The 13,651-nt window shown below is 49.1% G+C and overlaps 1 protein-coding gene across 1 annotated transcript in view; it reads left to right on the plus strand.

The window, feature by feature from the left end:
- The window catches only part of PTGFRN (prostaglandin F2 receptor inhibitor), a gene marked incomplete at its 5' end in the record, with an annotated part of 61,079 nt that overhangs the window by 23,557 nt on the left and 23,871 nt on the right, over positions 1-13,651 (plus strand). The window contains 2 exons of the mRNA XM_081113254.1: positions 7,871-8,239; positions 11,150-11,581. Of these exons, the coding sequence (XP_080969380.1) occupies positions 7,871-8,239; positions 11,150-11,581 (801 nt within the window). The remainder of the gene's footprint in view (positions 1-7,870; positions 8,240-11,149; positions 11,582-13,651) is intronic.

Raw genomic sequence — 13,651 nt, forward strand, 5'->3', positions numbered from 1 at the left:
CTAGGGATTAGAACATGCTTTGTGGACTTATTAGTGTCTACTGGTGGCCCTATGTATTCCACTCTTTCCCTCACTTTTCGTGCTGTTGATGTCACATATTTTAATTGTGCATATATTTTACGTTTCAGAAGACATTACTGGTGTTGTCGCATAGCATCAGTAATCAGTAGACTTACCCACATACTCCTCCTTTCTTCTGCTCTTTATGCCTGTCTACTCTACTGCCTTTCTTTCTATTTGAAGACCCACCTTTAGTATTTCTTTTTGTTATGTTTATAGTATTTCTTTTTATTAATTCTCTTCCCCTTGTTGAAAGTTGGTGGAAAGCATATTTATATTACTTTTTTTTTAAGGGATGTTTTCTGTGTAGAACTTGAGGTTGGCTGTTTTCTTTCATCACTTTAAAGATGTCATTCCATGGTCTTAGGAGCATCTTTTCTGTTGAAAGTCAGCTGTCAGTGTGCTGTTGCTCCCTTCTCTGCCTGTCAGCAGTTTACCATGATGTGCTAGGTGTGGTTTTCTTTGTGTCTATACTGCTTTTGATACATAGCACTTTTTTTTTTAATTGACATTGAGAGAGAGAGGGCGGGGGGGGGGGGGGAGAGGAAAACATCATTGGTTACCTCCTGCACGCACCACAACCAGCGATGGAATCCGCCACCTTTTGGTGTACGGTACAATGTTCTAACCAACTGAGCCACACCAGCCAGGGAGGTGCATTGCACTTCTTGAATCTGTGGTATGCTGTCTATTGTTGGTTTAAGAACCCTCTTAACCATTATGTCTTCAAAAATAAGCTCTGCCTAATCCAGGGATGGGCAAACTTTTTGACTCGAGGGCCACAATGGGTTCTTAAACTGGACCGGAGGGCCGGAACAAAAGCATGGATGGAGTGTTTGTGTGAACTAATATAAATTCAAAGTAAACATCATTACATAAAAGGTTATGGTCTTTTTTTTCAATAGTTTTATTCATTTCAAACGGGCCGGATCAGCCCGCGGGCCGTAGTTTGCCCACGGCTGGCCTAATCCCACCACATTCTTTCTCCTCCTGGGACTCTGTTACACATGTCTGAGTTTTTTTTACTGTCTCCCATGTGTCTCTTGGATTCTTTTCTGTATTTTCATCCTTTTTTTACACCCTGGGCTTCAGTTTGGATAAGTTATACTGACTTCTTTCCTACCTCACCTAACCTGCTAGCAAATCTCATTTATTGAGCTCTTAATTTCAGATATTATATCTATGTTTTTAGTTCTAGAATTTCAATCGATTTTAGTTAAGAGGTGAAATCCTCTTGTCTTTTTCTTTAGCGAACTAATTGGAGTTAAAGTCTATGTCTGAGAACACCAGTGTCTGGATTTCTGGGTCTGTTTCTATCATCTGTTTTCTTCTCTTTTGTTTCCTGTCATCTGGTCCTGTTGTTTGGAATGTCTGGCACATTATGGTTGAATCCTGAAAAATGATAGAGACTCTGTATATTATCTTCTTCCCAAGATTTACTTTTTTTTTTGTTTTCCTGCTAGGCTTGTGGGGTAAAAGAAGTAAGTGAGACCATAATCCAATGAGGAATTGAGATGCTTTGAGACTGGATTTCAGTCGGATGAGAGCGAGTTGCTTTTGAGCTTTACTCTTACTCCAAGGACATAGCCCTTGCAGGGTTGTCACTGAAAGTCTGGGGTAATTACTTTGCTTAACCTTTTAGCCTCTTAGTATTGACTTTGTGCTTAGCTTCTCAGCCCCTCACACCCCAATTCCCACCCCAGGCAGCTTTCATATGTTCGTCTCCTAGAGGGGAAAAGTGATGTCAGCTCATTTCCCTGTGGGGGCCTCTTCCCCTCGAACCTGGACCCCTCACATTGTGGCTTTCTTCGCGGGCCTGCACTTCAGTTGTCTTCTTGGCCCCATGAGGTGCTGACAGCTCTGAGCTACTAACTTGACTTAGTCTCTGACCTAAACCTCTCACAATTGGTGAATCTCCAGCGAAAAAGCAGTGGACATTGTCAGGTCTGTGATGTTGCCCCCTTGATCCTGGCTTGCTCACCCGTGCATTCAGTTATCGGTTTTTTTGTAATGTATCCATGTTTTGTAGTTGTTCTCAGGGAAGGAGTTGGTCTGACATAAGCTACTCTGTCGTAACAGATAGAGAAAATCTCCTGGAAGTGGAAATCCCAATATTGGTCTTTTGAAATGTATGTCATTCTTACCCCATCCTCCCAAAAAAGTATTTGAGACAATTTGTAGTAAAATACATTTGTACATGCCATAGAAAACTTAAAAGAAGAGTAACAATATCAAAAGTACAGGACAGCAGGGAAGGCAGGGGGAGGTAATTATGAGAAATTTAAACTATGGGTGGTTTCCATTGTTGACCGTCATATTTAGACAGGCCTTCCTTGAAGCGAAGGTACAGAACGACACGTGACTTTAATATGTTTTGGGGAACACAGGACTTGGAAGAGAAAAGAGAGATGAGATTAGTAGTAACAATTGTATTGGGTTTTTCTTGTTGTCTTTTTTGGTTTGTTTTATTTTTTGGCTATTTTGGTTTTATTTTTGTAGACTTAGAAATGTTTAAAACAGAAGTTTGGAGGCATTGGAGGGTTCTGAAACTTACCAAAGAGAGTCTGACCCAATCAGGGCATTGCATGTGCTGGGCTACTTAGTCATTGAGATTGCTAATGGTTTGGCATCAAAGCCTCAATTCCACTGGGTGTGGCTCAGTTGTTTGGAGCGTCATCCCTACACGGAATGGCTGTGGGCTCAATTCCCGGTCAGGGTATATGCCTAGGGCAGTGATGGCGAACCTTTTGAGCTCGGCGTGTCAGCATTTTGAAAAACCCTAACTTAACTCTGGTGCTGTGTCACATATAGAAATTTTTTGATATTTGCAACCATAGTAAAACAAAGACTTATATTTTTGATATTTATTTTATAAATTTAAATGCCATTTAACAAAGAAAAATCAACCAAAAAAAATGAGTTCGCGTGTCTCCTCTGACATGCGTGTCATAGGTTCGCCATCACTGGCCTAGGTTGTGGAGGGCATGAGGGGGAGGCGTCCGATCTATGTTTCTCTCTCACATTAATGTTTCACTCTCTCTTCCCCCCCCCCCCCTCTCTCTCTCTCTCCCCCTCTCTCCCCTCCCCCCACCCTTTACCTTCTCTCTAAAATCAATAGAGAAAACATATCCTCAGGTGAAGATTACCAAAAAAAGAAAAAAAAAAACTTATTTTGTCTTGAGTATCAATGGTACTCAACTGGTTAGTCTTATCCTCTGGGGAAAGAATGTATAATGGTCCATCAACAGGTATTTTTTTCTGGTACTTAATTCTAAGGGAATTTTATTATACAGATTTTTACGTCATTGAACAGCACAACAATATCCCCAATGTTACTTTAAAGGGTGATAAAGAAATGCTTTAAATCATCACTTAGTAAAGACATTTTGTGAAGAACTAGACTAATAATAGTTCAAATAGCAATGTGTTTGGGACTCTCAATTTGAAATGCTGGTAGAATTTAGAAAACCAGAGGAAAGTTTTATTCTTTTCCCCTCAGTTATCAACTGTTAAAAGGGATTTTGACAAAAATTGGCAATGTGTAGCTATGCAGATACTTTTTTTTCGATCGGAAAAAAGCCATATGCTTTATTTTTTACCATTTATATTTATTTAAAAATATTATTAGCTGTTATTTAACACTATTAAAAGAAATCTGCTGAATACCAGATTGCTTGTAGTAAGTTGAAATTCTGGTACCAGAATTTAAAAACTTGATTTGCATGGCTGAGGGGACAGCTGAGTTCCGCATGCAAGACACAGCTCGGGTTTATATGTTTTCAGATTAGAACTTGATCTTTCGAGCATCTGTTCATATCTGCTTCACTCTCCCCAGCGGCACTGTCACAGAGCCGGCGTCGGAGGTACTGTCTCAGGTGGAGCTGGAATGTGGAGGCAGGAGTGCCTGCTGATCCCAGGGGAGAGGGAGGCTTCACAGAGGAGGTGGCGCTAGAGCTGCTTCTTGCAAGAGGCTGAGAGATTGCTGACACGGGCACCGAGGCAGAGGCCACGGGGCACACGAGAGCATGGCATTTCCAGAAAATGAAGGGTCATTTGTTTTGCTGAAGTATAAGCATTATGGGGTGGGAGAATGGTTGGAGAAGAAGCTAGAGTGCTAGCTATGGGCCAGACCATGCATGATCTTGTATGCCTTTTATTCCGCCACTCATTTTGCAAATATTTATTGAACAACTGTTATGTACCAGGCCCTGGAGTAGGCACTGGCATTTATTCAGCAGTGAACAAAACAGGCCAAAAAAACAAAACCAAACCACTTGTTCGTATGGAACTTATATTCTAGTGGGAAGAAACAGACTATAAATAATAGTAAAAATATATAAATGTACAAAAATTGTATTAGTGAGAAGTGAGAAGACGAAAATTTGGCAGGAGGAAGAATGGGGCAGTGGGGTTTTAGTGTGTTTAGGAAAGGGCTTCCTACGAAGGTGACATTGGAATAAAGATCTGAAGCTGGTGAAGAAGCCGGGAGCGAGTGAGAGGGCTCTGGACTGAGGAGCCGTGCAAAAGCCCTGAGGTTGCAGCAGATCTGCTTTGTGCAAGAAACCATAGGAGGAGTGCATGGCTGAGGTACAGTGCAGGGAGCCAGAGGGAGAGGAGCAGGAAGTTCGAGAAAAGCCAGATGTTGTGAGGTTTTGTCTGTGTGGCCTCTGGGAGGATTTTAACTTTTATCTGAGTGAAATGGGGAATGATTAGAATGTTTTGAGCAGAGTAATGACGTCATACAACGTCAGCTGTTAACCAGGAGCCCAGCTGGGAGGTGGTTGTCAATGCTTCTGGTGAGGGGGATGGTGGCTTGACGCGGGGTGGTCGCAGTGGGGACATCTGGAAGGTGGATTGTGTCCTGTAGGTGAAGACTTTGGACCAGGGAAGTGGCATGGCAGCCATGTGGAAGCAGAATTGGAGACACAAGGCGCTGGATCAGTCTCCCAAACTGCAGGCACTGAGAATACGGATAGAGACCCTACCAGGAGGTAGTCTCATGCCTGGGGGCAGTCGTCAACCCTGGTCAACTTTTTTTTAAAATCTTTATTGTTGAAAGTATTACAGTTATTCCACCCCCCTCCCCCCCACTCCAGGCCTTCACCACACTAAGGTACTCTAATAAATATATATATGTATATGTGTGTGTGTGTGTATATATATGTATATATATATATATTTGTATATCTAGATAGATATTTCAAAGAGGAAAGGAGAAAGAGAGAGAGAGACATCTACACTAATAAAAGAGAAAAATGGTAATTGGCGTACAGCGATACCATTTTCATTGGCTAATCAGGGCTATATGCAGCTTAACTGCCAACAAGATGGCGGCTAATTTGCATATGTAGGCACAATGCAGGGAGGCGAAAGGCAAAGCAGGAAGAAGCCCCCTGCCACTGACAGTGATCGGAAACCCAGGGGGGAGCTAAGAGCTGGGGGGCAGGGCAAAGGCGGCCCTGCCCCCCAGCCATGATCGGAGAATCAGGCGCCTTTTCCGCCCTGGCCAGTGATAGCAGGAAGTAGGGGTGGAGCCAGCGATGGGAGCTGGACACGGTCGAAGCTGGCAGTCCCGGGAGCTAGGGGTCCCTTGCCTGGGCCTAAAGCGAAGCCCACGATCATGGGGCCGCTGCAGCTGCGGGTCCCCACTGCCCGGGCCGGACGCCTAGGCCAGAGGTGTTAGGCCTGGGCAGGGGCGGAGCCTGCAACCGCGGGAAGCTGGGGGTCCCCTGCCCAGGCCTGACACCTCTGCCGGTGATTGGTGATTTAAGGATTGATGAGGGTCAACTCCTCTGGCTGAGGCATCAGGCCTGGGTGGGGGGCGGAGCCGGGGATTGGGGGGATATGATGGTCCCCTTGCCCAGGCCTGAAGCCTGGGTCAGAGGCGTCAGGCTTGGGCAGGGGGTGGAGCAAGCGATCAGAGGGAGATGGGGGTCCCCTGCCCAAGCATGATTCCTGGGCCAGAGGCCTCAGGCCTGGGCGGGGGCCAGAGCCAGTGATCGGGGGGAGATGGGGGTCAACGCCTGAGGGCTCCCAGTATGTGAGAGGGGGCAGGCTGGGCTGAGGGACACTCCCCCCCCCACCCCCCCCACACACACACCCAGTGCACGAATTTCGTGCACCGGGCCCCTAGTCAATAATAAGAGAGAACCACTGATCGGCTGCCTCCTGCGCGCCCCGCACTGGGGATCAAGCCCGCAACCCAGGCACGTGCCCTGACTGGGAATCGAACCATGACCTCCTGGTTCCTAGGTTGATGCTCAACCACTGAGCCACACCGGCCGGGCAGCCCTGGTCAACTTTTTGACAAGGGATAGGAACTGAAATGATTTATACATTAGTAGATTCCTTTGCAAACATTTTCAAGTCAACAAGATCAATGATGTGATCAGGTTTATTCTAGAGGCGGCCTGCCGAGCAGATGATAACCACACACCCTTACCGGGAGGTACCGGGAGGTAGGCCTGGTTGTGAGTGCCGTGTCGCTCAGTCCTGCAGGGTGAGCGTGGTGAGTGTTGTCTTTGTTTCTCAGAGGAAACTTGGGCACAAGGAGGTTAAGATCTTCCCCTTGACACGAACTTCTGAAAGCCTTCCTAGGGAGCTTCAGAATTGCCGGGTCCTCTCCAACCTGACATTGAAAAAGAGACCACATGTCCCTTGTGAACTGGTGATGGTGGCTTTGCTGCTGGGTAGTCCCCATTCTGTCGTGCTCTGCTTGCACGGTGGGCCCTCAGCTGGCCGTTTCATCTCACGAACTCATGGCACCCTTCGTGCCCCATTTCACAGCGGGAAGCTGGGCGGAGAGGTCTCGCAGATGTGAACGTGGGTCTCCGTGACTTCAGAGCCCGTGCTTTCTCCTGTGTGTCTCATTCATAGAGCATCCAGCAGTCACTCGCGTTCATTTGGTCTGGGTTGCAATGCTAAGCACAGGTGGTCAATGCAGTATGGAATCGTGCCGAATTTCACTGCAATGAAGATGTCTCAAAGGTCACACAGGAGTGCCGGGAACTCTTGGCTTCGTCCACGGGCTTGTCCCCGGCGAGTGGCTGCATTCCTGACAACACCTAGCCTGGAAACCAGCCAGACAAGCCTCTCTCTCTCTCTCTCTCTCTCTCTCTCTCTCTCTCTCTCTCTCTCTCCCTCCCTCCCTCTCTCTCTTCCTCCCTCCTTCCCTCCCTGTGTGTTTTCCTATCCTCATTCTGCATTTGGTGAAGAGTAGGGAGAAGGAAATGAGCCAGAAAATAGAAAATTAATACTTGGTAGAGTCGTCATATTTTAAAATTAATTTATAGGCAATGTCAGATAATCAGAGTTAAATCATTTTTTCAGCAGGCTGGTGTAGGATTTAAAAATTGACATCCATCAGTATAAATCAGTCCCAGGAGCCCCAGGGAATGGTCTCCGGGGACGAGGGCTGATACAGGGGTGGGCACAAGTGTAAATACTTGATTAGCTGTGTCCTTTTCTTTCCCACAAAACCTGAGCCATTTCTCCATCCCAGTGAGTGGTAATGATGGTATGTTACATAGTAACGGGAGGGAGGAAGCTGCTATTCAGATCTGTGGCTAGCCTACTTTAAATTCTTGTCTTCCTCCCTGGCAATCCTAGGAAACTTGGGTGAGAGGCACTCATTTTGGGTGCACTCCTGGCTTCTGGCTCCTTCTGTACAGACACACACAGGACCCCATGTCCCCCAGGTGTCCCAGCTCTGCCATGCGCCTGCAAACACGAGGGCCCACAGGTGTGCTACATGTATACCAGGGAGGCCTGGCCGGATTCAAGACCCGCCTTTCTCCTCTTGTCCTTGCAGCTCTTTGTCGAGGGCGCGTGGTGAGAGTCCCCGCCGGGAGCCTGGTGCGGGTGGCGGGCACCGAGCTGGTCATCCCCTGCAACGTCAGCGATTACGACGGCCCCAGCGAGCAGAACTTTGACTGGAGCTTCTCGCCTTCGGGGGGCAGCTTCGTGGAGCTCGCCAGCACCTGGGAGGTGGGCTTTGGGGCCCAGCTGTACCGGGAGCGCCTGCAGAGGGGCGAGATCCTTCTGAGGCGCACCGCCAATGACGCCGTGGAGCTCCACATCAAGGACGTCCAGCCCTCGGACCAAGGCCACTACAAGTGTTCCACCCCCAGCACGGACGCCACCGTCCAGGGCAACTATGAGGATACAGTGCAGGTGAAAGGTACATCCTCAAGGGGGGCCCCCACGCCCGCGGCCAGACTTTCCCCTGCCACTTGGCCGTGGGTCACTTCGTCAAGAAACGTAACACCTCTGGGACCCTGCTTCCTCCTTAACGAGTAAGAGCATCTTATCTGATTAAAGGCAGGGGATGGGCCAGGTGGCCCCGAGGTCCTTTCTCTTCGCTGTGATTCTGGGCCATCCCCTGGCTCAGGGGTCCTCAGACTACGGCCCGCCGGCCACATGCAAATACAAATATTGTATTTCTTCCCGTTTTGTTTTTTTACTTCAAAATAAGATATGTGCAGTGTGCATAGGAATTTGTTCATAGTTTTTTTTTTAAACTATAGTCTAGCCCTCCAACGGTCTGAGGGACAGTGAACTGGCCACCTATTTAAAAAGTTTGAGGACCCCTGCCCTGGCTGGTAAGTTGGAGGCAGGAGGGCCAGGCGGTAGGGAGCCCCGCTCTGAGCCAGGTTGCCTGCACTCCATGAGTCACTTACTGGCTCTACCACTTGTTGACTATGTGGCATGGGCGCGTTGACCAGCTGCCTCCTCTGTCCCAGTGCCTTTCTCAAAGGCGGTGAGGACAGGGAGATGGCACGTGTAAAGCCGCAGTAGGCATTCAGTGAAGGTTGGCGATGAGAAGCTGACGGCCGTGATGATAATGTTTGACCTGATGGGAAAAACAGATACTTCAAAGCTCATGTCCTCCTGGGTGCCCGGAAGCACCTGTTAGTTCTTGAACTTGTATGGGTCATATGTAGAGAAAGAGTGATGTGGTCACTGCTCGCTTATGATGGGCACAGCGAGCTGATTGGCCTGGCTGTGCAGGTCATCACACCTTGTATATTGGCAATGTTTTTTGTTTTTTTACATGATGCTTCTTCTTCTTTTTTTTTTTTTTAAATGTTTTTATTCATTTCAGAGAGAGGAAGAGAGAGGGAAAGAGAGATAGAAACATCAATGATGAGAGAGAATCATTAATTGGCTGCCTACTGGAAATCGAGCCTGCAACCCAGGAATTGAACCATGTCCTCCTGGTTCATGGGTCAATGCTCAATCACTGAGCCTCATTGGCAATGTTTTTGTTTTGTTTTTTCCCCATTTTCCAAATCCTGTTAGATTTACTCACACATTCCGTTCTCTGAATTCAGCAAAGAAGGTCAGACAGGATATTGCCTGAATTTACACATGAGGACATGGGAGAGCAGAGGTTAATCGCTTTCTTAAAATCCCACAGCTAATTAGTAAATGAGCAAGAACAAACAATTTTAATTTGGGACTAGCCAAATAGAAACATTATCGTTGTTATTTTTATTACTTAATTATGCACTTATTTGTACCCTGCCTTGTTCCAGAAAGAATGGATATCAGGGTAGGAGTGTATTTAACAGTCAAGAAAGTGGAAGAGGCTTCATTTTGACATAACAAGAGGGCTTGATTCCCACAGTAACGATTTGTAGAACCCTACCACACCTCAGAAACTGTTCCCCCATTTGACTCACGAGGGGATAAAACAGCCCTGTCCATGATGAAGGTATTAAAACATCAAACCTACCTCTTCCTTTTTCCTGTAGAAAATCCTAAAGATGTCTTTTAGAAAAAAAATGTCCCGTAAGGCATCCTTGCTTTGCAGCTAACGAATGCGTTGCTTTTGTAGTCAGCACGCACATGCTACACCTCCATTAGGTCAGATGCACCCTTGCTTCCCCTCGCCATTGAAAGCAGAGGGATGGCCCACGACAGAGGCTGGTTGGCTGCCCAGGGGGAGCCCCTGGCACCTGCCATCCGTGGCCCAGAATCGGCCTGGCCGTCAGCCTCGTGGGTTTGAAAGTTGTTCATCTGTGTCAGGGAAACTGGCCTTGAGGACTGAGCCACGTTAGCCGGAATCACAGACGGGCGTATGTACTAGAAGGTCATTACATTCATTTTGCAGCAGGGATGGGTCTTTCTAAATATGTAAGTTTTATCCTGGTTTCCTGAGTAGCCCTTCTCAAAGCCAGCAAGTTAGTTTCTGAGTGTGAAATGGTGGGAGAAACCAGAGATGATGAATCGTGGTGTGTGAGCATTCTCTCATCCAGCTCATAGACAGGCTGGATGTCCCTGGGAAGAGGCCCCCCTCTCTGGGTCCCTCCCTCTCACTTCCCTTCCAAAATGGCACTGACTGAACTTCCTTGATCGCCGGCCGTCTTTTCCTAGACTCTGTAGAAGGTCCCAGCCCCTTTCCCGATGGAGTGGCCCGAAGAGCGAACGCAGAGAGTGGAGGCGTCTGTCTGTTTGCCTCGACGGGTCCCCCACCTGTGGAATTCTGCTCGCTCTGCTCACTCGCAGGCAGTGCCCAGGCCCAGGCCCAGGAGCTCATGCCCAGCCTCCCCCTGGGGATCATGCTGCTTGGAGTCTCGGGAGATCCTTTGCGCTCCACACTCTAGCCCTGGGTCCTAACAAAGGAGTGTGTGACAGCTGACAGCTGTGGCCAGTGGTTGCACTGTGATTGCCTAGGGCCAGTGCTGTCCAGGGCACTTTGCCTTCAGCTTCCTGAGACAGGTCCACTTGTCATCCCTCTTCAGAGATGAGGAAACTAAGGCACAGAGGGGGTAAAGGGTAGTTTAAGGGGAGCAGAAGCAGGTCTCCAAGGCCCAACTCCCAAAAGAGAGTTTTCACCACCACCCCCAGCTCTACCAGGGGGTCTTACTAGGCCCTCTTTTATTTTCATTTTCAAGTGAGGAAGTCAATTGAGATGACAGGTGACTGACAATGGGAAACCGTGCCCATCGGGGCATTAGCACGGGGAACGGGAGGAGGAGGTTGTCCTTGGTCAGCCTGGCTGTGGCTCAAGGCCAGAGAGGTGGCTGGTGCTTGCTGGGGCGGGGGCTCGCGTGCTCTGCTGACGGTCTGTCCCTCCCACCTCCAGTGCTGTCCGACGCCCTGCGTGTGGCCACCAGCCCGCTGTCCTCCCCGGGCCCGGGCCTGGGCCGGAGCCTGAGCCTGCACCTGGGCGAGCCCTTCGAGCTGCGCTGTGAGGCCGCCACCACGTCCCCGCTGCACACGCACCTGGCGCTGCGGTGGGAGCTGCGGCACGGTGCCACCCGGCAGCGTGTCCTGGCCCTCACCCGCGAGGGCCGGCTGCACCCGGGCCCCGGCTACGAGCAGCGCTACCACGGCGGAGACGTGCGCCTGGACACCGTGGGGAGCGACGGCTACCGCCTCTCCGTGACCCGGGCCCTGGCCGCCGACCAGGGCACCTACAGGTGCGTCGTCAGCGAGTGGATCGAAGAGCAGGGCGCCTGGCAAGAAATCCAAGAAAAAGCCGTGGATGTGGCCACCGTGGTGATCCAGCCAACAGGTGAGCTTCTGGGAATGGAGCGTTTAGACTTGGTCTTACTTTCTGGCCAGCGATGGTGTAAGAAGCAGATAACACAACGCTGGGTTGTACCTTAGTCTCATCATGAGAGGAGCTGCTATATTTCAGGTAGGAGAATAGAAATGTTTTCTCATTCACCCATCATGGACTCTGTTTGTGGACCCCAGGTTCCAACCCTGCACTGGAGTGCTGCTCTTTCTCTCGTTGTCAGCACCTGTACTGTCCGTGCCGGCTTCTTCCCGCATTGTTGTGCTAAACAGCTCAAAGCTCCTGGGACAGTGGGCTGTGCCACCTGGGCGACCGTGTTCCCCGCTGTGTGAACACTCCCCTCTTGCGTTACGAGTCCCTAGAACTGCTTCCTTTTGCTTCAGCCTGAATCCTTTCCGTTTCCCACAGGAAACCCCCTCCCCCAATCCCAAACATGTGGAAACGATGGTTAGTGGTGTGACAAGGTACTAGCCACTTGCAGAGACCTTTACACAAAGAGCTGTACAGTTGAAGAGACATTCCTGCCACTGCCCAACCGAAGACGGTTTCCTCCATGCGGACCGCCCGCAGCTGTGCGGACCACTTCTCCACGCACCCGGCTCCCTTCTGAGCCGTCGTCCACCTCCAGCAGCTGGTGGCTGGCACAGGGCTCAGCAGTATCCCAGGGTCTCTGACCACAGTTGTACGTGGGGCGGTGCAAACCACAGCACAGACTCAGGGCAACAGTTTCCAGACTAACTCCTCTAAAGACTGACTCCTAGTCTGTCCGGTGCGGCTACCAGGAGGTCACCGTTCAATTCCCAATCAGGGCATATGCCCGGCTTGTGGGCTCCATCCCTAGAGGAGGGTGTGCAGGAGGCAGCCAATCAATGATTCTCTCTCATTATTGATGTTTCTGTCTCTCCCTCTTCCTTCCTCTCTGAAATCAATAAAAACATATTTAAAAATAAAATAAAAAGACATCTTCAAATTACTCTTGGCCCCTATAAAAGGGCCTACCTGGAGAGGAGGAAGACTTTGGAGGGTAGGTGGAGGTGAGAAATGAGACTGAAATTCCTTTTTCTAATTACTATGCCCACCTCATTTTCTGTCTTCATCAAGGTGGGTCTTGAACTTGGCCTGAAACCCTTGTCTGAAATGTTGTCAGGCTTCAGAACTATTCATAGGAAAGCACTTCAACTCCAGAGGGCATGCTCTGCTGGGCTGGTCCTGCTGGAACTGGCACCGGCCTCGGTCAGTGAGCCGCCTCCGACAGCAGTTGAAGCTGCGAGGCTCCTGCTGGAGGACCAGGACTGTGCCTGTGCTTCCTGTCCCCCCCACACCGGCCCCCATCCCCCGGGAGCTGTTGGCTATGTATCATCTAAAGCAGCTGTTCCCACAGCATTACCACGAGTTGAATGTTTTTCTACTCTGATTACAGATGTTCGACTTCTTTTCAAAAGCCCCCTAAATACAGTAAAATGTTTCCATGTAAAAAGCTGTGACAGGGGAATGCTGAAACCAGAGCTGCCTCCAGGCTGTGGCTCCAAGCCCGGCAGCGCTCCTCCTAAATATAGGCCATTTTTCATCGTCCAGGCCGATGAGAGAGGGCGGCGGCTCGGGTAACCCCAAAATCAATGTTTTAGTTTGAAAATATATGCTTTACGCTTAACTGCAAGGAGGTATGTCTCATGGAGTAAATGACGCGCTGCGTACGTTGCATTTTGAAGATGTGAGTCATCTGGCGTACGGTCTGGTTTCACTTTCCCAGTCCTTCTGTTTAGGATTCTCCCCTCTTTCACCAAAAGATGGTTTCACCCTCGCTTCTACCCTCTAGCAAACTTTTTGACTCAAGGGCCACAATGGGTTCTTAAACTGGACCAGAGGGCCGGAACAAAAGCATGGATGGAGTGTTTGTGTGAACTAATATAAATTCAAAGTAAACATCATTCCATAAAAGGGTACGGTCTTTTTTTTTTTTTTAGTTTTATTCATTTCAAACGGGCCGGATCCGGCCCGTGGGCCATAGTTTGCCCACGGCTGCTCTAGCCCCCAGTCCCCAATGAATAATATGTACCAATCCGA

This window comes from Myotis nattereri (genome assembly GCF_964212035.1).
Source record: "Myotis nattereri genome assembly, chromosome: 18".
Lineage (NCBI taxonomy): Eukaryota > Metazoa > Chordata > Mammalia > Chiroptera > Vespertilionidae > Myotis > Myotis nattereri.